Here is a 25765-nt window from a genome sequence, read left to right on the forward strand (position 1 = left end):
CAGCGAAACCAATATTCCCACTGTTATTACTGCTTGCTGTGTGCTCCACAATATCTGTGAGAGTAAGGGGGAGACATTTATGGCGGGGTGGGAGGTTGAGGCAAATCGCCTGGCTGCTGCGCAGCCAGACACCAGGGCGGTTAGAAGAGCACAGGAGGGCGCGGTACACATCAGAGAAGCTTTGAAAACCAGTTTCATGACTGGCCAGGCTACGGTGTGAAAGTTCTGTTTGTTTCTCCTTGATGAAACCCCCCGCCCCTTGGTTCTACTTCCCTGTAAGCTAACCACCCGCCCCTCCTCCCTTCAATCACCGCTTGCAGAGGCAATAAAGTCACTGTTGCTTCACATTCATGCATTCTTTATTCATTCATCACACAAATAGGGGGATGACTACCAAGGTAGCCCAGGAGGGGTGGTGGAGAAGGGAAGGAAAATGCCACACAGCACTTTAAGCACAGCACTTTAAAAGTTTACAACTTTAAAATTTATTGAATGACAGCCTTCTTTTTTTTGGGCAATCCTCTGTGGTGGAGTGGCTGGTTGGCCGGAGGCCCCCCCACCGCGTTCTTGGGCGTCTGGGTGTGGAGGCTATGGAACTTGGGGAGGAGGGCAGTTGGTTACACAGGGGCTGTAGTGGCAGTCTGTGCTCCAGCTGCCTTTGCTGCAGCTCAACCATACACTGGAGCATTCTGGTTTGGTCCTCCAGCAGCCTCAGCATTGAATCCTGCCTCCTCTCATCACGCTGCCGCCACATTTGAGCTTCAGCCCTGTCTTCAGCCCGCCACCTCTCCTCCCAGTCATTTTGTGCTTTCCTGCACTCTGACATTATTTGCCTCCACGCATTCGTCTGTGCTCTGTCAGTGTGGGAGGACAGCATGAGCTCGGAGAACATGTCATTGCGAGTGCGTTTTTTTTTCTTTCTAAGCTTCACTAGCCTCTGGGAAGGAGAAGATCCTGTGATCATTGAAACACATGCAGCTGGTGGAGAAAAAAAAAGGGACAGCGGTATTTAAAAAGACACATTTTATAAAACAGTGGCTACACTCTTTCAGGGTAAACCTTGCTGTTAACATTACATACATAGCACATGTGCTTTCGTTACAAGGTCACATTTTGCCTCCCCCCACCGCGTGGCTACCCCCTCAACCTTCCCCCCTCCCTGTGGCTAACAGCGGGGAACGTTTCTGATTAGCCACAGGCAAACAGCCCAGCAGGAATGGGCTCCTCTGAGTGTCCCCTGAAGAAAAGCACTCTATTTCAACCAGGTGACCATGAATTATATCTCACTCTCCTGAGGATAACACAGAGAGATAAAGAACGGATGTTGTTTGAATGCCAGCAAACATACACTGCAATGCTTTGTTCTACAATGATTCCCGAGTACGTGTTACTGGCCTGGAGTGGTAAAGTGTCCTACCATGAAGGACGCAATAAGGCTGCCCTCCCCAGAAACCTTTTGCAAAGACTTTGGGAGTACATCTAGGAGAACCGCGAATGCCAGGGCAAAGTAATCCTTTCACATGCTTGCTTTTAAACCATGTATAGTATTTTAAAAGGTACACTCACCAGAGGTCCCTTCTCCGCCTGCTGGGTCCAGGAGGCAGCCTTGGGTGGGTTCGGGGGGGTACTGGCTCCAGGTCCAGGGTGAGAAACAGTTCCTGGCTGTCGGGAAAACCGGTTTCTCCACTTGCTTGCTGTGAGCTATCTACAACCTCATCATCATCATCATCTTCTTCGTCCCCAAAACCTGCTTCCGTATTGCCTCCATCTCCATTGAAGGAGTCAAACAACACGGCTGGGGTAGTGGTGGCTGAACCCCCTAAAATGGCATGCAGCTCATCATAGAAGCGGCATGTTTGGGGCTCTGATCCGGAGCGGCCGTTCGCCTCTGGTTTTCTGGTAGGCTTGCCTCAGCTCCTTCAGTTTCATGCGGCACTGCTTCGGGTCCCTGTTATGGCCTCTGTCCTTCATGCCCTGGGAGATTTTGACAAAGGTTTTAGCATTTCGAAAACTGGAACGGAGTTCTGATAGCACGGATTCCTCTCCCCATACAGCGATCAGATCCCGTACCTCCCGTTCGGTCCATGCTGGAGCTCTTTTGCGATTCTGGGACTCCATCATGGTCACCTCTGCTGATGAGCTCTGCATGGTCACCTGCAGCTTGCCACGCTGGCCAAACAGGAAATGAGATTCAAAAGTTCGCGGTTCTTTTCCTGTCTACCTGGCCAGTGCATCTGAGTTGAGAGTGCTGTCCAGAGCGGTCACAATGGAGCACTCTGGGATAGCTCCTGGAGGCCAATACCGTCGAATTGTGTCCACAGTACCCCAAATTCGAGCCGGCCAGGCCGATTTAAGCGCTAATCCACTTGTCCGGGTTGGAGTAAGGAAATCGATTTTAAGAGCCCTTTAAGTCGAAATAAAGGGCTTCATCGTGTGGATGGGTGCAGGTTTACATCAATTTAATGCTGCTAAATTCGACCTAAAGTCCTAGTGTAGACCAGGGCAAAGGGAATGGAGTGGCTCCAATTGACTTCAGAGGGATGGTGCATTCGCATTAGAACTAGCAGGTATATTGAAGTGTGCAACCCCAGTGTTTTACTGTTGTGGTGGTTGTATGAAGACCAACCCAACCCCTGTCTGCCTTCTGAAGGTAGCTGACCTCAGCCTGTGCAGTGTTGTTGTACCCCTGTGTCCGTCCCAGTGGGTGACAATGTGAGTGAGGTGATATCTTCTACTGGGTCAACTTCTGTTGGTGAGCGAGATGAGCTTTGGAGCTACCCCCAGCAGTAAGTAGCCTGAAAGCAGGGCTCATTGCAATAATGGCAATAGTATCCATTCCTGTTCAGCAGCAGAAGAGGCAAAGAACTGCGAAGAAGGGGTTTTTTGGGCCGGGAGGGCGGAGGCGACTCACCCTTTTTCATTCACACTAATATTTATTCCAAGAGATTTGTACTCCTAAGCTCTGCAATCAATCAATCCAGCAGTAATAAAGACAACCACGCCGCGCACTTACACCCCGCTTTGATGGCCAAAGCACCCCGCAGACATCAACCTAAAGTAAGTGGCAGAACCGTCCCCAGGCGTCGCCCGAGACGTGACTGGCCCGGGCCCAGCGTCCCAAGGCTGCAGTGCGCCACGCTGCCCGGCTGGGGGCCCCCACGCAGCCATGCGCAGAGCCCACGGCCGATCGCTGACTCTGGGGCCGGCAGCAGGCGGGGCGCGGACACCCGCCGGAGACCGCGCGCTGCGGCCGGGCGGCCGCCGCGCTCACCTGGAACGCGCCAGCGCCAGCGTTCCGGGGCCCGCGGCAGCTCATTGGTGCAGGGGGAGCCGAGGGCCAATGGGAAGGGGGACTACGACTCCCAGCCGCGCTCGGGGCCGCGCCCGGCGGGCGGCGTGGGCGCTGCGGGGGGCGGTGCCGGCGCCGGCCGGGTGTTGCCGGCTCCCAGGGAAGGGCGCCTCTGGCGCCGGGCTGGGGGCGGGGTGACGCTGTCACGGCGCTAGCGTTGGAAGCGGAGACTGGCTGGGGAAGGCGGCCGGAGGTGAGTGCAGCCCTGTCGGTCTGGACTCACTGAGCGTGGCGGCCAGCGGGGCCGGGGCGTCCCGGGCGGGGGCTTCCGTCCCCTGGGCTCCGCTGCCGGGCCAGCCGGAAGCCTCCGGGGTGGCGAGGGTGGGGGGCGCCGGGGCTGCTGCAAGTGACCCGGCTCCGGGGGCGGCTGGGGCGCAGGTGCGGGCTCCTGGCTCTCCCAGCCTTGCGGCGCCGCTCGCCGCTCTGTCCTAGCGGATCGCCGCCCTCCAGCCTTAGCTCCCTGCCCGGCCCTGCTGCCGGGCTCCCGGGGGTGCGTGCCGCTAGCGGCGGGAGTCGGACCCGGGCCCGGGCTGCCCCTGCTGCCCGCCGATGCCCGCCGCTTCCTGGGCGGGCCGGTGTGTGCGCCCCGTTAGATGGGGCCACTAACTGCTCTCGCACCATGCAAACATCGCTGTGCTCCAAACAGCCCCCGGCTGGGTGAGTGTGAAAGGGGAAGCCGGGCGACTGTTGTGACCCAGGATCAGTCCCTTCCTGGCAATGGGACCTAGTGACTTTACATGTCGCAAGACTACAGTCTTTCGGCGCTGAAGGGAGGAAGGTGGCCAGTACTAATACCAAAACTCTGCCCTTCAGAGGTGACTTCCAGCCAGGGATCTCAGTCTCTTTACCAATTCTTCAACAAAAAAAACTTCAAAAACAGACTCCAATGAGAGACTGCTGAATTGGAATTAATTTGCAAACTGGATACAATTAACTTAGGCTTGAATAAAAACTGGGAGTGGATGGGTCATTACACAAAGTAAAACTATTTCCCCATGTTTATTCCCCTCCCGCCGCTGTTCCTCAGACATTCTTGTCAACTGCTGGAAATGGCCCACCTTGATTATCACTACAAAAGGTCGTCCCCCCCGTCCCCCCTCCCCCCCGCTGGTAATAGTTCACCTTACCTGATCACTCTCGTTACAGTGTGTATGGTAACACCCATTGTTTCATGTTCTCTGTGTATATAAATCTCCCCTCTGTATTTTCCACTGAATGCATCCGATGAAGTGAGCTGTAGCTCACGAAAGCTTATGCTCAAATAAATTTGTTAGTTTCTAAGGTGCCACAAGTCCTCCTTTTCTTTTCACCAGTTAAGTTTCCCAATACTCCTGCACAGTGTGTCGGTACCTTAGGACCCTGGATATGCCAGGCTTGGAGGAACATATAAAACCTCTAGGTGGTCAAATGAGCCATTGCAGCAGGCCTTGATATGAACATTCATGTAATTCACTGGTGGGGGAAACGTTTTCTGTCATGTCTGCTATAATACAGCTCTTACTCAGCAGGGCTTCTGATCATAACTCTTCACACCCGTGTGCACTGATGCTTGACCTCATCACATTTAGAGTGAACTGGCTTGCACTGGGAAAGCTGGCTGGCTTTCTTAAGAAGGGGGTTTCATTTCAGCCACTTAATTTTTTGGTATTGTTTTCAACAAAAGGGAGAAAAAATTGTCAATGCTTTCAATGCTTGTGTGTACAAATATAGTCTGCTATAAGTGTATCTAAGGCTTGCTTATCTGAAATCTTTGGGAACAGGGTTCTGTTTTAGGTAAACAGTGGGATTTGGCTAAGTAAATTTATGCTGTATTACTAACCCCGTTTTACAAATGAGAAAGTGAGGCAATCACTTGCCCAGCTTCACATAACAAGTCTGTGAGGGTATGTCTTTGCTGCAGTTAACTCTAGTTATCTTCGTTTGAGTTAGCCTAGCCTGTGTGAGAGCAGCCATGCTAAAATAACACTTGCTTGTCTGTAGTGCTAAGATTTCTGGGGGCATATCCGGCAGTTCTTAGCGCTGCAATAAGTGGAGCCGCAGTATGAATTCTTCCTTGGTGTATTGTGGGTGAATTTGCCTGGTCCTTTCTGGGAACTTTAGGAAGGTATTGGAGGACTACCAGTACTCAAAAGAAGATAGTTTGAGTCCACACTGCAGAATGTCATAGCAAACAGGTTGTGACTGCTTGAGAAGTAGCTTATATCCCCTCTCAGGTCAGCCAGCTCAGGTTAAAAGCACCACTTCATTTAAGTTAACGGTTTTTGTGTGTGGACAGGAGTAGAGATAAGGACAACATTCACGTTATAACCTGAGTTAATTGTGCAGTGAAGATGAGCCTTGAGACAGGTAGGAACAGCTCTACTGCTTCCCAGTCTAGGGCTTCCCAGTCTAGGCTACACTTCCTCTTCCAAAGTAACTAATTTGGGAAGCTGTAAATTTTTTGGGAGTGTGCGTGTTGCAATCAGACACAAGTCGATGGTGGTAACAATTCCCCTCAACTGCTGATATGCCCAGAACTCAAAGAAGTTGTTGGACCTCAGAAATTAGACTGTCCGATCGTGCAAGGGGCAGCGGCATCTCCTGCAAGAAAGGTCCTCACTATCTTTCAGGATCATGCCTTTAATTGTCACAGACCCCAATTACTGACACACTCATTGTTTCTAGCATACTTTGGGAAGGTATACATGTATACATGGACTTGACCATTTAAATTGGGAAGTGTAAAAGTCTTTGGGCATAGCTGACACAAATGTATTAGCTATGCTTGTATATTGATTTACATGGTATCCTGCTTTTGTTGTAATTGGCGATATTAAAGACTGGAACTTTCAAAAATGCCTAAGTGGCTTAGGCACTGAGACTCCCACTCTCCAACGTTACATTTAAAAAACTAATGAAATTGAAACAAGAGTTGACTGTCAGGAAATCCGCAAGTTGCTTCAGCAATCTCTTACCCTCGCATATGTCTCGGGTTTCTGGGTTTCAGTTTAAACCAATAACTGGTGGAAATCCAAAGCAACTCCTCTGTGTTGTCTACTCACAGCATTCTCTGGTATAGTTGTATTGTTGCTCAATTATGGTTTTATTTCTGCAAGGCCTGAGAGTTACTTCTGGCTCACGGTTTTTATCCTACAACAGCTGACACTGAAGATGACACTTAAAGCTAGTCCAGGAGCGTCAACCCTTGCACTGCTTTCCTTGTTAGTGATGTCATCAGCTGTAAGAGGGGAAATGCCAGACGCGGAATGTGAATTAAATACAAATTAACCTGCAAATAAATACATTTTACATCAGCTTCTTTGCCTTACCTGGTCTGCTGCTTAGTTCCATTAAGCAGGAATCCTCAATACTTCTAGAGAAATAAAGTAAAACAGGTTTCAGAGTAACAGCCGTGTTCGTCTGTATTCGTATTACCAGCAGGAGAGTGAGTTGGGGGGGGGGGGGGGGCGGAGGGTGAGAAAACCTGGATTTGTGCTGGAAATGGCCCAACTTGATGATCACTTTAGATAAACTATTATCAGCAGGAGAGTGGGGTGGGAGGAGGTATTGTTTCATGGTCTCTGTGTATATAATGTCTTCTGCAGTTTCCACTGTATGCATCCGATGAAGTGAGCTGTAGCTCACGAAAGCTCATGCTCAAATGAATTGGTTAGTCTCTAAGGTGCCAAAAGTAAAACAGTTTGCATTCAAACTCATCCCCTCCTTGTGTAACCTTGACAGTGTGTTTTTGAGGAAGCTGATTTCCATTGGATGATCCTCCCAATGAGGAACACGCCAGGGGCCACTCCTGAGCAAACAGGAAGTTAGATAACGTAATCTTAGATAAATATCAAGTGCACGAATGAGAGCAGAACCTGTCATAGACCAAATCCCGCTCATGGAGTCATTGAGGTTGATGATATTACTCATATGAGTAGGGCAATTGGAATTCAGTGTAATGTGTATTGCACAAAAATCTACATTAGAAGTTTAAAAAAAAAGGGGGGGGGAGCAGTAAGCAAGGGCTGAATATTGCCCATGTCTTTTGTTTTCAGTGTAAATGTAGATTATTTCCATGACTGGAGAGTTGAATGGTTTTGAAGAGGGAGAGGGGCTCCATTGGATAAATAATAAAATCAGTTCACACACCGTAGACGTAGTTGCTACTACTTCTCCCAGAAATAATCTTCCATAGAATAAAGTTTTCAGCAGCTAGGCCAGAAATGAGTCTCTCAGGGATCCCCCACACCTGAGGTTTGGGGCAGACTATGCAGCCTGTTCTGCTGCATAGGAAAGCCCATCTCCACAATAGAACAATTAGGGAGAAACTATGCTAAGGAATCCTTGGAGAGATTTCCACTCCTCTCTCAGGTTTTACCATGAGGGGAGAGCACCTCATCTGACCTGCTCATCTGACCTGCTGTTATATTGATTGATTAAATAAATGCTGTAATGGGCACAAGAATAAAGGATGAGGAAGTCTAGCTGTGACTTTTTTTTTTAATCTCCATCCACAATGCATAAAAAGGCTGATAAGTCTGTCTCTCTCGCACTTTTCTTGATAATAGGTCTTAATGTCAGAGCCTGTTAAAACAAAACCTCATACACACAGTCATGCACCTGGTTGTTTTTCCACTCTCCTTGCAAAAAATGTATAAAAGATGCTAGGGGCTGGCTAGTGTGAGCTAAAACTTCTGAACTCCAGCCCCTTTAAATTGTAAATTCACTTGTCTGTATGTCACACGGACTCTGGAAAAGTATTTTGGGATTGTTTGTGGAGTGTGAGACCTAGATTTATGTTCTCTCCCTCCTAGTCAGTGTCAAGGGGTCTGACTTCAGAATGATTGCATCAGTGGCCTTGGGTTTGGGCCACTGATGCAATCAACACAGGGATTATTGTCTCTGGGGAGATGAATTTGGCCCATAATTTCATGCCCCTGCCAAATCCTGACCAACCCATTTCAGCACGATGAAGTGGACATGGGTCAAACTATGACCCTGATTTCCCCCACCCAAATATTATGAGATTTGATTGAACATTTTTAACGGTTTTACTCCTATTGCGTGATCCCACATTCCTTACTAGGGCAAAGCTGTCGCTGAGTTTAACGAGAGAGCAGTGATGAAGGAAGGGTGGCAAGATCAGTCCCAGAGCTGCAAAAGAGAGGAATACAAATGGCCAAATGATTAAATCTCCCTTTGTTTTTGCTGTGATAGGGTTGGTTATGCTGGAAACAAGAGCCCCCTCTTAGCTGAACTTTGTGGGGGAGGGCCTGGGGTACTTTGCTTTTTAAAGTGAGCCGTGATTTGAACTGTCTTATCAACGTGGCATAAGTATCACGTTTCAAAAATGGGTATTAGTGACCTATAATGGGTTGTCATGAAGAAAACAAACAGCAGTTATTGAACGCAAAATAGCGTATTAAAGGGCTAATGAATTTGGTGGCATGGAACAAATCTTTAGAAGCTAAAATCTTTGACATGGGAAATGATTGATATTTCATACCTCATCAATTATATGATCGAGTGTATTTAAAAAAATAGTAAAGTGCAGTGGCTGCAGAAAGATCAAAGGTGGTTGTATTTTCTGAGGTAAATGTCACTATTGTCCTTCATCCAAGAGATCATAGGTTAGAAATTATACAGAGAAGTTAATCCTGTATGTCCATGAATTTTATGTTGAATCACTCTAGGGATTTTCCTGTATGTTTTTTTCATGCAGTTTCAGTTTGTGATGTACAATGCAAATGCACAGCACCACATGTAGCAAAACAATTAGGGCATCTCTCAAATAATCAAGTTATGAAACCCTTACTTACGCTGAATATCAGCCTACTCTACAAGACGTCCCACTGGAGTCAATGACACTACCTGTGGTATAAGCTGCCCTTAGACTGAGTAGTATCACAATCTGGACCTCAGAGAGGAAATACAAACACGTAGGAACAAATCTTGAGGTCCTTACAGGGTTCCTTCAGTGGGAGTTTTACCTAAGTAAGGGCTGAGTTGAAATTCAGGGCCCTTGCAATAATTCTGCATGGTCAGATCCCATTGATTCATTACAGAGCTCATCTGCTGAGTTCATTGTTCCACTCTAGTCAGCACTGGTGAGGCCTCAGCTTGAATATTGTGCCCAGTTTTGGGTACCACATTTTAAGAAACATGTAGACAGCTTGGACAGAGTTCAGAGGGTTGGTTTAGGGCAGAAGTAATTGCTGGACGGGGGTGGGCGGATGTGGGAGTGGTAGACATCACCCCCACTTTTTTCACACCTCTTAGCCCTGGTCACTCATTGGTGGATTTGACATGGGTAGGCATTGCAGAAGGTGTGTGTATTAGAGAGATTGGCATGAAGAGAGGCTGCTGGTTGATAGTTGGAAGGAGAGGGGTTTCTGACAAGAGGGAGCAACATGGTAGATTGTACAGAGGAGATAGTGGGGGGAAAGGAAATCATGTTTAGTCAGGAGACTTGGGTGGAACAGAGGGAATGAGTACAGGGAGTAGGATGAAATGAGGGTGATGCTGTAGGCAGGAACAGATTTATGCAGAGCCTTAAAGATGAAGGTGAGAAGCTTGAACTATATTATGGAGGTTAAGAAATCACAAATGGTTTCAAAGAGGGGAGTGATATGATCTGGGCAGTGCATGAGGAAAGTGACTTTGGATGAACTGGTGTGTGGGGCAGAGAGGCAAGTGGGGGAGATAGGGGTGTAGCTGGGTGCTTTAGTACGGGGCTGTAAGTGAACAAATGGATTTTTTGAAACCAACTGGTTTTTAAAATGTGGAATTGGGGAGAGGAGTTAAACGTGACTCCAAGCATGGGAGACAGGAAAGATTTTTGCCTTGCTGTATTGCAGTGGACTGCAGGACATCCAGGATGAAATGTGAGTGGTTAGAAGTAGGTTTGAGAGTCATCTGCACAGAATAAATGAAGCCATTTGGGAAATGAGTTAAACTGCAGAGCGAGTTAAGGAGGGGGACCACGGAGAGTACTCCGAGGAACACAAGGGACCTGATTCTTTATGGCCTAGCACCTTGTCTGAGCACTTACACCCTTTTTGCACTGCTGTAAAAAGTGATTACTGGTTTTTAGCATTTTACAGACTGTGCACAGGTGTGATAACTGCACAAGTAGGGCAAGGGAGAATCAGACCTGAGGAGAGAAGAAAAGGGGTTGAAAAAGAGTAAATAGTAACAAAGTTAAGGTATTTCTTTAAATAACTTTGTTTCCTAAATAGATGTGGGATTTACAGCCTTTGCAATCTCTTATTAACCATAAATGGTTTAATGGGGCATTTGTTGTCTTGAGCTACAGCATGTTTCCCCTAGTCCATAGGCTGATAGCCATGACCTTCACCCCTATAAACTAAAAGATAACACTTCAAAGAGCTGTAGTCCAAGTTTAACTTGGATTTGTCCAACAGAAAAGCATTCCTGTATATTTAGTGTAATGTATTAAACCTACCTGTACTTCTGGGAGAAGAAGGCTTATTGTGTTGGTAGAGTTAATATGTTTGCTGTGTTTAACGCAGTCAAAAGGTATGTGAAGACTTGTAGGGGAGCTGTTTCTGTGCCTCTTAGGTTGGCTAATCCAGCAGTGCCACTGGATGGTGACAGAATATGTGGTTCTGAAAAAAAGAAACAAAACTGTCCTATTGTGACACTTTAAAAAAAAAAAGTGTAGCTATTAAATATCTGAAATCTACATAATTTCACACTTCTGCCTCTGTTACTCTTCACTGTGTGCTGTGTTTTGGCTATGAGGGATGAGCTGCTCCACCACTCGTGTCCATCCAATATATCTGTACAGTTAAAAACATTCACACAAGGCCAAATCCTGGTCCAGTGAAATCAATGGAGTTTTCTCACAAACTTCAACCAGACCAGGATTTGGTCTATAATGCAATTTCCAGAAGCCAGTGTAGATTGTTTGAAGCTTCGTGGTGGAGCATCTGAGATTTAAAACATGGATCACTTAGAGCATACCCAGGGGGGTAAGCAGAGGCCTTCCAAGGGGTACATCAACTCACCTAGATATTCGCCAAATTTTATAACAGGCTACATAAAAAGCACTAGCAAAGTCAGTACAAACTACAATTTCATACAATGACTTGTTTATACTGCTCTGTATACTATACACTGAAATGCAAGTACAATATTTATATTCAGATTGGTTTATTTTATAATTATATGGTAAAAATGAATAAGTAAGCAATGTTTCCGTAATGGTGTGCTGGGATACTTTTGTATTTTCATGCCTGATTTTGTAAGCAAGTAGTTTTTAAGTGAGGTGAAACTTGGAGGTACACAAGACAAATCAGACTCCTGAAAGGGGTACAGTAGTCTGGAAAGGCTGAGAGTCACTGACTTAAGCTTTGTGTACATTAGCACTTTCATCGTTAAAACTTTTGTCGCTCAGGTGTGAAAAAATATCCCCTGAACGACAAATTTTAATGACGAAAGGCGCTCGTGTGGACAGCGCGTCGTCGGCAGGAGCCGCACTTCCGGCGGTGAAGCTACCGCCCCTCATTTGAGGTGGTTTTATTTTGTCCCCAGGAGAACTCTCTCCTGGCAGTACAGAGCGGCTACACGGTGTGCCTTACAACTGCGCACCTGTAGCTGCACAGCCGCGCTGCTTTAAGGTACGCGGTGTAGAGATAGCCTTAGAGCATTCTCGCCACGTGGTGTTAATGTGGCACGAGTCCTACTTCTTTCGACACCTTCAGGTTAATAATAGCATCCAGAGCAGGCCTTTCTCAGTCAGATAAAGAACCACTACCTTTTAAGTTTCAGAGTAACAGCCGTTGTTAGTCTGTATTCGCAAAAAGAAAAGGAGGACTTGTGGCACCTTAGAGACTAACCAATTTATTTGAGCATGAGCTTTCGTGAGCTACAGCTCACTTCATCGGATGCATACTGTGGAAAATACAGAAGATCTTTTTATACACACAAAGCATGAAAAAATGGGTGTTTACCACTACAAAAGGTTTTCTCTCCCCCCACCCTACTCTCCTGCTGGTAATAGCTTATCTAAAGTGATCACTCTCCTTACAATGTGTATGATAATCAAGTTGGGCATTTATTAGAGCATAAGCTTTCGTGAGCCACAGCTCACTTCATCGGATGCATTCAGTGGAAAATACAGTGGGGAGATTTATATACATAGAGAACATGAAACAATGGGTGTTACCATACACACTGTAATGAGAGTGATCACTTAAGGTGAGCTATTACCAGCAGGAGAGCGGGGGGGGGGGCGGGAAGAGGGGGAGCCTTTTGTAGTGAACACTTCAATCTCTTTGGTCACTCGATTACAGACCTAAAAGTGGCAATTCTTCAACAAAAAAACTTCAAAAACAGACTCCAACGAGAGACTGCTGAGTTGGAATTAATTTGCAAACTGGATACAATTAATTTAGGCTTGAATAAAGACTGGGAGTGGATGGGTCATTACACAAAGTAAAACTATTTCCCCATGTTTATTCCCCTCTCCCCGCTGTTCCTCAGGCGCTCTTGTCAACTGCTGGAAATGGCCCACCTTGATTATCACTACAAAACCTTCCCTCCCCCCCCCGCACTCTCCTGCTGGTAATAGCTCACCTTGAGTGATCACTCTCATTACAGTGTGTATGGTAACACCCATTGTTTCATGTTCTCTATGTATATAAATCTCCCCACTGTATTTTCCACTGAATGTATCCGATGAAGTGAGCTGTAGCTCACGAAAGCTTATGTTCAAAAAAATTTGTTAGTCTCTAAGGTGCCACAAGTCCTCCTTTTTTTCTTATTGCATAGTAATTCAGTCTTTGTTGTTAAGCACATATTATCTGAGAGCAGCCTTTCATTGTGTATAGTTTGGACCTATAAAATCCCAAAGATGATTCTCTTCCCCCACCCCCACCCCTTATGATCTTTCCTCTGAAACAGGGCCCACTGCTTCTCTATCAACAGGCAACTGCAAGGGAGTCACCAGAGTGTGGTGATGTAAGGTACTCCCTCTCCTCCAGGGGGAGAGAGAGATCTTGATATCCACGCTCTCCTTTGCAGGACAGTGTAAAGAGCTGCCACTCAACCACAGAGAGATTTCAACAGGTGACAATGCTACTGATCATTTTGTGGGTGTAGTGGGGAGATGCTAATTATCTGTCTGTGTGATGTTATGGCAAGATTCTTGGTCCTTGAAATTCTGTGGGCAGCTCTGTGAAAGAGATCGTTTAAGGCAGTGGTTCTCAATCAGGGGTATGCGTACAGAGGTCTTCCAGGGGATACATCAACTCATCTAGGTATTTGCCTAGTTTTACAACAGCTTACAGAAAAAGCACTTGTGAAGTCAGTACAAACTACAATTTCATACGATGACTTGTTTATACTGCTCTATATACTATACACTGTAATGTAAGTACAATATTTATATTCCAATTGATTTATTTTATAATTATATGGTTAAAAATGAGAACGTAAGCCATTTTTCACTAATAGTGTGCTGTGACATTTTTGTATATTTTTGTCCGATTTCGTAAGAAAGTAGTTTTTAAATCAGGTGAAACTTGGAGTACACAAGACAAAACAGAGATACAGTAGTCTGGAAAGGTTGAGAACCGCTGGTTTAAGGGACTCCGCTTCCCAGTACGTGAAGCACTGCTTTGCACTCAAAATGGTTAACACTGGAGACAATCGTGGTGCTTGTGTATGCTGGATAATTAAATCCTGTTAGAACATGTATTCAGCGAATCAAATCCTTTTTAGCTTTGTGGGTGTGTCTGGCTGGTAAATTGTTTAGTCTATGCATTTATGCCCTGATCCAGCAAAACATTTAAGTATAATTTAACTTCAAGCATGTGATGATCAGATTCACTGACTGCGGTGGGAGTACTCTTATGCTTAAAGATAAGCATGTGCTTAAATACTTCGCTGCATTGGGGACTAAGAGCCTGATCCAAAGTTCATTGAAGTCAGTGGGTACCTTTCCACTGACTCTAGTAGGCTTTGGATTATACACTAAATGAGATCCTGTATCCACATTTGAACATTTTAGGCTGGAATTTAACAGATTTGTTCCATGTCCCCTCATTGTCAGTGTACTTGCTTCTTAGGGTTTGAACCTGCTGTGCAGTATATAGCATATATATTCACATTTCAGTGGCAAGGGAAGTAATTGTAACATGTCCTCTTGGGGTCTAAGTCTTCTGCATGAATGAACAGCATTTTATACATGAGTGTCACTAGCAGTCTTTGAGCCTAGCTTATTGGGTAGTAAATTAGTTTCCATGCTATAAAAAAAGTTAAATATAAATAAGGATGCATACAAAATGTCATTTTAATTCATTTTTTCCCCTGATTAAGTCAGAAATAAAGTAAAATATAACATCCTTGATGTTAGTGGAGTTGCTCCAGATTTACGGTAATGTAAACGTGATACGAGTCCAGCCCTTAGATTGTCAGAAGCAATGTGTCTTCTCTAGGACCTGGCCACCATCCATAATGAGCTGTGACTCATAATCCTCCTAGATTAGTACCTGATGGTGGTTACAATTCCCTCTGCATTGCTATCAGTCTTTTTCTCTCCACCTCTGGTGTATCTTTGCTTTGATTGGGGTCTCTTTAAATTTAAAGAGAGTGGTTTAGAAAGTTCCATAACAACCAGTATATTCTTTTGTGGTTTGTATCCTCAGCAGGGGAATTGGTGAGGAAGGAAGGTCATTTTATGACTAAAATGATTATTCCTTCTCCCTCATCATGTCTTGCTCTAATGATGTATCTGTCTGTACCTCAACAGTAGATTCTTTTGCTGACCATCTTAGGCCTTGATCCTGCAAATAGTTAGTCACGTGTGTCACTCTATATGTATGAGAAGTCCCATTGAAGCCAGTAGGAGTGCTGGTGTGGAGAAAGCTAAGTGTGTGTGTGGCGGAGGGAGATTGGGGCCTTAGTTTGTACAGTTAAACTACATTCACCCTAAAAATTAGACATACAAGAAAAGTAATGCCCAATTGTAATCTAAAATTTGATGAGGCTTCCATAGCATCTCCTATACTACTGTCTGTTCTGGTCACTGGTGTCTGGGGCATGGCCCAACCAAAGGGAAATCCTGAAACAAATGTATCCAGTGATCCCTGCTCACTGGACTAGGTCTTTGGGTCCTAACTTGAACCAGGGCCTATGCTGGTCTCTGGTAGCCCTGAGACCAGAGCAGCTGAAAACCACTCTTTCCCCACCCCCATGGTACAGCTTGGCCAGATCAGGGAATCTAACCATAACATGTTGTAACATTTCATCATTCATGGCAATCAGTGCTATCCTATTTCTTCAACTTTCAGGTTACTGAGGTGAAGCAAATGCATGCTGTTTACTTTTAAAAACGAATGTGAAAAAAGTGCTGCTTTTTTTAGGCTTTATCCTGTCCATCCAAGTTCCCTTTCTGCAATCTGACATGTTAACATTGACCAGGTCCTATTTACTTAATAGTTTAATGGCTCTGTCTCATTGCTCATGAATGAGAGTGGAAATTTTTTTTACCCATATTTGCACAGACAAGCTATGCAGAACAACAGACAGGATGAGCACTGTATGCCTGTAAGGTATTAAGAAACTTGGAAGTCAGGTATTTTTAGTTGGTTGTAGACACTTTTTGTCATTCGAAATTAACGCCTATTGATTTCAGTGAGCACAAGATTGGGAATTAATAATACCTGGCACAGACATTGGGAGACTAGCCTTTTGAAGTTAATGGGGATTGAATCATAGAATCATAGAATATCAGGGTTGGAAGGGACCCCTGAAGGTCATCTAGTCCAACCCCCTGCTCGAAGCAGGACCAATTCCCAGTTAAATCATCCCAGCCAGGGCTTTGTCAAGCCTGACCTTAAAAACTTCCAAGGAAGGAGATTCCACCACCTCCCTAGGCAACGCATTCCAGTGTTTCACCACCCTCTTAGTGAAAAAGTTTTTCCTAATATCCAATCTAAACCTCCCCCACTGCAACTTGAGACCATTACTCCTCGTTCTGTCATCTGCTACCATTGAGAACAGTCTAGAGCCATCCTCTCTGGAACCCCCTTTCAGGTAGTTGAAAGCAGCTATCAAATCCCCCCTCATTCTTCTCTTCTGCAGGCTAAACAATCCCAGCTCCCTCAGCCTCTCCTCATAAGTCATGTGTTCTAGACCCCTAATCATTTTTGTTGCCCTTCGCTGGACTCTCTCCAATTTATCCACATCCTTCTTGTAGTGTGGGGCCCAAAACTGGACACAGTACTCCAGATGAGGCCTCACCAATGTCGAATAGAGGGGGACGATCACGTCCCTCGATCTGCTCGCTATGCCCCTACTTATACATCCCAAAATGCCATTGGCCTTCTTGGCAACAAGGGCACACTGCTGACTCATATCCAGCTTCTCGTCCACTGTCACCCCTAGGTCCTTTTCCGCAGAACTGCTGCCTAGCCATTCGGTCCCTAGTCTGTAGCGGTGCATTGGATTCTTCCGTCCTAAGTGCAGGACCCTGCACTTATCCTTATTGAACCTCATCAGATTTCTTTTGGCCCAATCCTCCAATTTGTCTAGGTCCTTCTGTATCCTATCCCTCCCCTCCAGCGTATCTACCACTCCTCCCAGTTTAGTATCGTCCGCAAATTTGCTGAGAGTGCAATCCACACCATCCTCCAGATCATTTATGAAGATATTGAACAAAACCGGCCCCAGGACCGACCCCTGGGGCACTCCACTTGACACCGGCTGCCAACTAGACATGGAGCCATTGATCACTACCCGTTGAGCCCGACAATCTAGCCAGCTTTCTACCCACCCTATAGTGCATTCATCCAGCCCATACTTCCTTAACTTGCTGACAAGAATACTGTGGGAGACCGTGTCAAAAGCTTTGCTAAAGTCAAGAAACAATACATCCACTGCTTTCCCTTCATCCACAGAACCAGTAATCTCATGATAAAAGGCGATTAGATTAGTCAGGCATGACCTTCCCTTGGTGAATCCATGCTGGCTGTTCCTGATCACTTTCCTCTCATGCAAGTACTTCAAGATTGATTCTTTGAGGACCTGCTCCATGATTTTTCCAGGGACTGAGGTGAGGCTGACTGGCCTGTAGTTCCCAGGATCCTCCTTCTTCCCTTTTTTAAAGATTGGCACTACATTAGCCTTTTTCCAGTCATCCGGGACTTCCCCGGTTCGCCACGAGTTTTCAAAGATAATGGCCAATGGCTCTGCAATCACAGCCGCCAATTCCTTCAGCACTCTCGGATGCAACTCGTCCGGCCCCATGGACTTGTGCACGTCCAGCTTTTCTAAATAGTCCCTAACCACCTCTATCTCCACAGAGGGCTGGCCATCTCTTCCCCATTTTGTGATGCCCAGCGTAGCAGTCTGGGAGCTGACCTTGTTAGTGAAAACAGAGGCAAAAAAAGCATTGAGTACATTAGCTTTTTCCACATCCTCTGTCACAAGGTTGCCTCCCTCATTCAGTAAGGGGCCCACACTTTCCTTGGCTTTCTTCTTGTTGCCAACATACCTGAAGAAACCCTTCTTGTTACTCTTGACATCTCTCGCTAGCTGCAGCTCCAGGTGCGATTTGGCCCTCCTGATTTCATTCCTACATGCCCGAGCAATATTTTTATACTCTTCCCTGGTCATATGTCCAACCTTCCACTTCTTGTAAGCTTCTTTTTTATGTTTAAGATCCGCTAGGATTTCACCGTTAAGCCAAGCTGGTCGGCTGCCATATTTACTGTTCTTTCGACTCATTGGGATGGTTTGTCCCTGTAACCTCAACAGGGATTCCTTGAAATACAGCCAGCTCTCCTTCCTGTGCCTACTTCCATCCCCTACTTGCCTGAGACAGTATTGTCAGACTAGCTGAAATAAGAGAGGGTAAATTTTTAGAGGAAGGAGGCAGATGGACAGGCAAATAAAGTGACTGACTGCTTGGAGTAAAGAGAAGTGAATTTCTGAATTTTAAAGGGGAATCTGTATTTGTATTTGAGTTTCAGCTCCCAGTCCTATTAACAATGACCATTTATAAGGAGAGGTAGCAGGAAATAACTCAGAAATAACACATCTCCCTAAACTATTGCAGTCCTCTTTAGAAAGACTGTGGTGAGGGAAAGGGGAAGAACAGCTGAAAGTGAATTTAACCCTCTGTGTTAAATTTGAGTTTCCATACTTACAAAATAATTGATGCAGGAGATTTTTGCTTAAAAAAGAAATGTAGAAATATTCACTTCTGTGTAATAAAGACCACAACTGTGATTTTACAGCCACTATACAAGCTGTCTGATCAATGCATTTATTACCGCACTCATCACTGTAGTATCTGAGTAGTCAAACTGAGGTCCTTAAAGCTTCTTGGAAGAAAACCCCAAACTAGATGTTTAAGAAATAACAGTAATAAGCTAAACTGTACATTTATGTGTGTCTAGGGTTTTTTTTGTAGAGTCTTTGGAGTGGTGGTTCTTCCGTTCCTGATAATTGAAATGTACAATGGAACATGTTCAAGAACATGACGAGGGCCTTGTGCAAACCCAGATGTACTGGGTGGAGAGACCGGTATATAACCAAGAGTTCTTACAAGGACAGTTGCACAAGAAGGAAAAGACGTCTCAGTCTGTTGGCCAGAAGATAGCACGTTCTTGTCGGTATGAGTTTTATATCTGCTAGTGCCTTACAAATTCTTACTTAGTTAATCTGCGTACCTGGTGTCTGTCTGTCTCTCTCTCTCTCACACAGACCCACCCCAATGGTCTGCAAGAACTTGATAGCAAGGGGGTGGGCTCTATAATCTTTTTAATTTCCCTCTGCTATGATCTCACTTCTTTTCCTTTTTGTATTTTCAGTTGTTCTTCCAAGAAAGCCAAGTCTCATCTCTACAGTTTTTTACCAGTTTTAAAATGGCTGCCCCGTTATCCGGTGAAGGAATATTTGTTAGGAGACATAGTCTCAGGTATAAGCACTGGGGTTATGCAGCTTCCTCAAGGTGAGTAGAACTGTCTGTAATTTTATTATCGTTCTTAGACCATCATGTGTGTCCTGTTGTGGCAGTGATCTCCTGGATGATTGTGTGGTAGTGTTTCACAACATGCTGAAAACCAGTTGAAAAGGCTGTCATTTAAAGTGCTGCTGTACATCTTGTTAGACAGTGGTAACAAGTGAAATCCTCCTCTCTGAGCACCCAATCCAAAGAACTTGACCCCAATTCACAGTTTCCAAGGCCAGAAGGGACCACTGTGATCATCTAGTCAGATCTCCTGTGTAACACAGGCCGAGACCTTCCTCGGGATAATTTCTAGCGCAGATCTTCTTAGAAGAACAACCAGACTTGATTTTAAAATTGCCAGTGATGGGAATCCACCACAAAGGCTTGGTAAATTGTTTCAACAGTTAATTACCCTCACTGTTAAAAGTTTACACTGCATTTCCGGTCTGAATTTGTCTACCTTAAGCTTCGAGCCATTGGATCATGTTACACTTTTCTCTGTAGACTGAAGAGCCCATTATCAAATATGTGCAAAGTGCGTCAGCATGTGAGTAGTCTTGTTGAAGTCAGTGAAACTACTCACCTGCCTTAAAGGTAGGCATGTGCTTAAATACCATGTTGATAAAAGACCTTAATTATTACTCCCTCCTCACCTATTCATCCCAAGAGTAGTGGCAAGTCTCCTCTTCTCCACTACACTTGTATAGGCCACTGGCAGCTAGAGCATCTCTGGAATGCCAGAGGAGTGCAAGATTGGCTTGACTCCTCTGCTTGGAGCAACTTTTCAGAAAGATCAGGTGCCAGAGATTGGTCCTTATCTTTTCCTTCATGACATAGTTGTGACTCCTTTTCTTCTCCCGTGCTCAGCCAGTGCAGAGTAGTCAGTGGTGATTCCTGTGTTTCATGGAGACTAATGGAGAGAAGCTTGATGATAGGAGTGAAAATCCATTAAAATGCACTGAAATAACTTGGAAGTCTTACTCCACTTCCCTGCAAGTGGAGTAAAGTCTTCAGGGCAGGAACCATGTTTTGTCCTCTCTAGTAGAAGGTGTGTTTTGGAGGGGGTCCATATTTGCTGTTACACTAGCACTGGTACTTCAGCACCAGTAGGAACACTCATGTAGCCTAGACTCAGCTGGCCACCAGCGTTTTGCCACCAGGTCTTTCAGACCTGCTTAGAAGTAAAAATACTAACCTACTGTCTATGCTAGTATGCAGGTCATTGCTGCCACCAATGGGATTGCTGCAGTGGGAGGCTTCCCAAGGAAGTCTAGCGTAGGCATAGCTTTTTGAGTGTGTGAGATTGTGTAGAGCCCAGCACCATGGGACCCTGAGTCTGGTTGGTACTTTGGGTGCTTCTGCAAGACTACCACCACCACTGTTGTTAGCAAGTATAAGCGACTTCCCTTATCTTTGGTTTGAGATCACGCTGCCAGATCACTCTTCCCTCTTTGAATAGAGACAAATCTAGGAACAAGGAAAAAGGGTTAACTGTGTCTGAAGCTTTTACAGGTGTCATCGCTTCTACGTAATAGAAGGTTCAAACCCTAGGTTGTCAGAGAGGCTTTTATTCCTTTTCTGGGTATGCACTCTGTTGGTTTTGTGCGTTTCTCAGTTTAGCTTAAGGATTTTTACATTGGGTACAGCCTTTTTATTTTTAGCATATCAAATAAAATCTGTAGCTTTACTTACATTTAATGATAAACATTCAAAATACTTCAAAGGAGACACTAGCTGCACAAAGCATTCAGATATTCTAGCCAAAGGTATTACATGTCTGTTATGTGTTGGAAACACAAACTGCAGCAGCCTTATCTCATAGTAGTCACTGCCTCATGGTTTATAGGTGAGCAACAGTGAACTTTGCTCTTCATTTTGTGGCTTCCTTTTTTTTAAAAATATGATTCTATCTTTTGGCATTTACAAGTGCTCCTAGGAACACTCCTGATCTTTTCCTTTACCAACAGAATAGAAGCTTCTGTTCTTTTACTTCATTTACTAGTGGCAGTGATAAGGTCAAGAGATTACAGCTTGGTCCTTCCCTTGTATTCTACATTTGAGCCAAATTTGTGTTGACTTGCACCAGTGTGCAACACCAATGATTCCAGTGTGGTGGTTTGAGTGTAAATCAGTAAAGACTGGCACACACATTTCGCAAAGGAAGGAAAGCAAATGTGGGATGCTTCAGCGGGTAAGTCCTAGTCTTTTGTCTTTTATTATTCTGCGAAGCTTCTTGGGGGAGTGATGATTGAAGGTATGGTCCATTAAAAAATACATGCACCCCCCAAAGCCTGTCATTGCAGGCTTCTTGTTTCCTCAATAGGATCACTCTGCGTTGCGGGATCAGGCCCTAAATTTAAATGTGCAGTTGAAGAATGTTCTTTCCTCATGTCTCTTTGGATATGTGAAATGAAGTGTTTGCTACATGTGTTTAATAGTTCTTATATCATTAAGGGGATGATGTGGTTTTTATCTTGAAACAGACCCTTTCTGTTTTTTCCTAACGTGGCTCCCTTTCTCCCTGATCTTGTTTTCTAGGATTAGCCTACGCTTTGCTGGCAGCTGTTCCCCCGGTATTTGGCCTATATTCTTCATTTTATCCTGTTTTTCTATATACCTTTTTTGGGACCTCTAGACACATATCAATAGGTATCTTTCTTTATGTACAATTGAAGTGTTTTCTTTTCAAATAATACTTTGTAAAAATAAATAAATAGGACAAACTTTCTGATTATTTTTCTTCATTAAACTTGAAATTCTTAGGTACTTTCCATAGTCTCAAAGGCCAGCAGGCTGTGTTTGCTGTCATCTTATCTAATATATTTAAGAAGGAATAGAAGCAACAGTAGCTAGTGGAGTAGACATGAGCATGAAAACCAGGAAGTCCAGCTTTGCTGCCAACTAGCTATGTGGTCTTGGACAAATTTATTTAATTTCTCTGCATCTGTAAAATAATTATATTTACCTGCCACAGGAGTGTTTATTCAATGTATAAACCACTGTATTGGTCCTGAGTATAAGGGCAAATTTCATTACTAAAAATGCAACTTTGTAGATTGAAAACTCTGAAATAGTTTGGAGATAAATGTTTAATTCCACAAAAGTGTAAAAACATGAGATAATCCATTGTATAAGGAACCCTAGTTAACAAGCAAGTAAGTTTGTCCTAACTGACATGCAGAATTTGCACCTATTTTTCCTCTGTCTTTTATTTGAGGCACGTTTGCGGTGATCAGTCTGATGATTGGTGGAGTGGCTGTCAGAGAAGCTCCTGATGAAATGTTTAATATTATGGAATCTAATTCCACCAATAGCACTGATCTCCTTGAAAACTATAAAGCCAGAGATGCCATGAGGGTAAAGGTAGCTGTGGCCGTCACCTTGCTTTCAGGGATCATACAGGTAATATGCTTGTAGCTTGCTGTAGGGCAAGTTCAGGCAATTCTCTCAAACTTGCAGTGATAGGGGGTCCCAGGTTATGGAGCCTGCCCAAACCCTACAGTAAAATGCTAGTGCTCATGCCCCAACACAGTTCTGGGGGATATGAGCTGCATCATGCTAACTATGTACCTAAGATTAAGGGAGAACTTGGAAACAGGGAATTTCTCCAGACATCTCAGCTTTGGCTGAGGCACATCAGAGAGATCCTTTTCCTCCTTCACCACTACCACCTCCGGTCTGACAGGAAACCTCTTTTCACTATTCCTTTAAAGCCTTCCATAAACCATAGGATACTAGGTCTATATATGTGTGACCTATACCCCGACTCCATCCTAGCACTGATGGCACTGAACCCCCTCAGACTGGCCTGGGTCAGTGAGAAGGTTGCTCACTGAAACTTTATTCCTGCAGAAAGGGGGAAGTAGAATTGGTTCTGAAGGAAAGCCTAGATTTGCTTGGACTGTCTCTGGTTTGCTTGATGTCAGGGTTGGCAGGAATCTGGTCTGCTCTGTTCTTTACAGCGCTGACTTTTATGTTACAATTGAGTGCACTGGTAAGTTGCATAATTTGACCCTATTGTTCTTCAATAGTTGTCTTTAGGTCTCCTTCGGTTTGGTTTTGTAGCCATCTATCTAACGGAGCCACTGGTACGAGGGTTCACTACTGCCGCGGCAGTTCATGTCTTTACCTCCCAGTTAAAGTATCTGCTTGGAATCAAGACGAAGCGCTACAGTGGAGCCCTTTCAGTTGTATATGTAAGTAAGTAAGTAAGTAACTATCTTAAAAGCATATGACCCCAGATTCCTTTCTGCAGTACTCCTTCCCAGGCAGTCGTTTCCCATTTTCTACTACCCATGTACTACACATGAACAATATAGCCTGAGCTGCTTTTCCAATCTCCACATGTCTCTGACGCCGCACTCCAGTTTCGAAAATATTCAAAAGCTCTGATTTAATTATTGTAACTTTAAATGTATGCTAAGCCATTGTGTATGGATCTACACAGCTGAGCTTTGAAAAATCAGATATTATGTGCACTGCGTTATAAATTGTAAGTCTAAATGAGCATGTCCCTTTATCAGCTGTGTTTCTGTGTGCACATTGCACATCATGTCGCCCCTTTGTCTGTTCTCATAAACAGGCAGATAGTTGAAATATATTAGAATCTCTCTCTCCCACTAGTTTTGGAAAACCAGTTTTTGCTGTAATTCAGTATCTGCCTTTAAGACCAGAGCAAGGAAGTCTGAGCAGAGGAATATTGGAAGCCTCTGATCTCTTAGGAGACCCAATCCTTTGGACTGGTTAATGGCACACCAGTAGAAAAGTTGCAGCACTTAAAAACTACAATGGTATAATGAGCTATAGAAAACCTAAGATAGATTTAATTATCCATTTGTGTAAACGTAACCAGCCTTCCAGAAACTGGGGATACGACACTGATAACTTTTCAGCTTTGATGCTTAGGTGACCTATCAAAAAGCCAGTGGTGAATTAGCACTTGAAGCAGTTAGGAGGAAAAAGGATAATATTTTCCAAGCATGCTGTGTAACCGTCATAGTGTATCCCCTTTTATAATTACATAGCTGTCTGCAGCAAGGCTTTGGATTTGTGTTCCTAGTGGGTTTCTTTTTGTAACTGCTTCTATTAACGCTACAGGGCAATGTTTCTTTTTAAGACGTTTTTAACTTAAAGAACTTTTAGGTTTTTTGGTCAGTTTAACAGCCGATATGGAAGATTACTGTCACCCAGCCAAAAATAATCCATTGCCACGATACCCTCGCTGGTTGTGTCCAGCAGCTTTAAAACTGTTTATGCAGCTTTAAACAGATTTGACTTGCTAAAGACTGCTTGAGACTATTGAAGTATGGTTTAACTCGGTGTTTAGACTTATTTTTTCCCTCTGAAAAAGACTTTTGTTCAAATTTTGTGCCCAATTCTTGACAAACTCTAGTATTGCATCTTTTGGCCATAAAAAGATGTACATTAATGCCACAAAAGCAGCTTAATATGTCCTGTGTTTTTGGGCCAGTAGTTGCTCTAATAACGTATTCTCCTTACTCAGATATTTACTGTTAGGAGTAAAAAGTCTAGGTGGAGGAAATCGTATGTATTTTCTCTACAGTTTGTGAGGTGCTTTCATACTCTGGAGATAAGCAAAAACCCAGATAGCAACACACATCTTGGCTTCCCGGGGCAGCTTACTGGACAGAGACTATTAAGCAACTGAATACAAATATCTTTGGACAAATAAAATCATCATGGAATAACTATCAGAATTTTATTATGTTGCAGAGTTTAATTGCTGTACTTTCAAATATCACAAAAACCAACATTGCAACCTTAGTTGTTGGATTAACATGCATTGTTTTGCTGCTGAGTGGGAAAGAAATTAATGACCGGTTTAAGAAGAAACTGCCAGTTCCTATTCCTATGGAGATCATTGTGGTAAGTCAGTTGTGAATAGTTGTATATTTTGTGCATGTACACAGAATATTTCACCTGTGACGCATACATGGAAAAGTCCTGTAAAATTTAATAGTGACGTATATCCCTCCTATACATTCTATAGGATGGTTCTCAAAAGCCTATAGAAAATATTTCATTCTTTATTAAATCCTATAGGTATTGAGAATGGGACTGTCAAGTGATTAAAAAAATTAATCTCTATTAATTGTGCTGATAATAATAGAATACCATTTATATTAATATTTTGGATGTTCTCCACATTTTCAAATATATTTATTTCAATTACAACACAGAATACAAAGTGTACAGTGCTCACTTTATATGTATTTTTATTATAAATATTTGCACTGTAAAAATAAAAATAGTATTTTTCAATTCACTTAATACAAGTACTGTAGTGCAATCTCTTTATCATGAAAGTTGAACTTACAAATGTAGAATTATGTACAAAAAACTGCATTGAAAAACAAAACAAAATGTAAAATATTAGAATCTACAAGTCCACTCAGTCCTACTTCTTGTTTAGCCAATCGCTCAGATGAGCAAGT

The 25765-nt window shown here is 44.0% G+C and overlaps 1 protein-coding gene and 1 long non-coding RNA gene across 6 annotated transcripts in view; one reads left to right on the forward strand and one right to left on the reverse strand.

Annotated features, from left to right (window-relative positions):
* Positions 1 to 341: 341 nt before the first annotated feature.
* On the reverse strand, positions 342 to 2620 carry LOC144259579 (uncharacterized). The gene is made up of 2 exons (XR_013344860.1): positions 1567 to 2620; positions 342 to 978 (listed from the first exon to the last, which is right to left on the reverse strand). It is a non-coding gene; the product is annotated as an uncharacterized LOC144259579 (long non-coding RNA).
* An 882-nt stretch (positions 2621 to 3502) lies between these two features.
* Positions 3503 to 25765, forward strand: part of SLC26A5 (solute carrier family 26 member 5) — a 43605-nt gene continuing 21342 nt past the window's right edge. For 2 of the 5 annotated variants that reach the window (XM_077835808.1, XM_077835826.1), the window contains exons 1-7: positions 3503 to 3542; positions 18757 to 18972; positions 19171 to 19310; positions 21849 to 21959; positions 22528 to 22712; positions 23342 to 23506; positions 25044 to 25196. In XM_077835808.1, coding sequence (XP_077691934.1) covers positions 18818 to 18972; positions 19171 to 19310; positions 21849 to 21959; positions 22528 to 22712; positions 23342 to 23506; positions 25044 to 25196 — 909 coding nt within the window. In that variant the 5' untranslated portion in view covers positions 3503 to 3542; positions 18757 to 18817. Of the gene's footprint in view, positions 3543 to 13279; positions 13421 to 18756; positions 18973 to 19170; positions 19311 to 19814; positions 19905 to 21103; positions 21502 to 21848; positions 21960 to 22527; positions 22713 to 23341; positions 23507 to 25043; positions 25197 to 25765 lie in introns of those variants that run through there. The other 3 variants (XM_077835817.1, XM_077835843.1, XM_077835836.1) reach the window with 3 other exon arrangements.

Source organism: Eretmochelys imbricata, chromosome 1 (assembly GCF_965152235.1).
Source record: "Eretmochelys imbricata isolate rEreImb1 chromosome 1, rEreImb1.hap1, whole genome shotgun sequence".
Taxonomy (NCBI): Eukaryota; Metazoa; Chordata; order Testudines; family Cheloniidae; genus Eretmochelys; species Eretmochelys imbricata.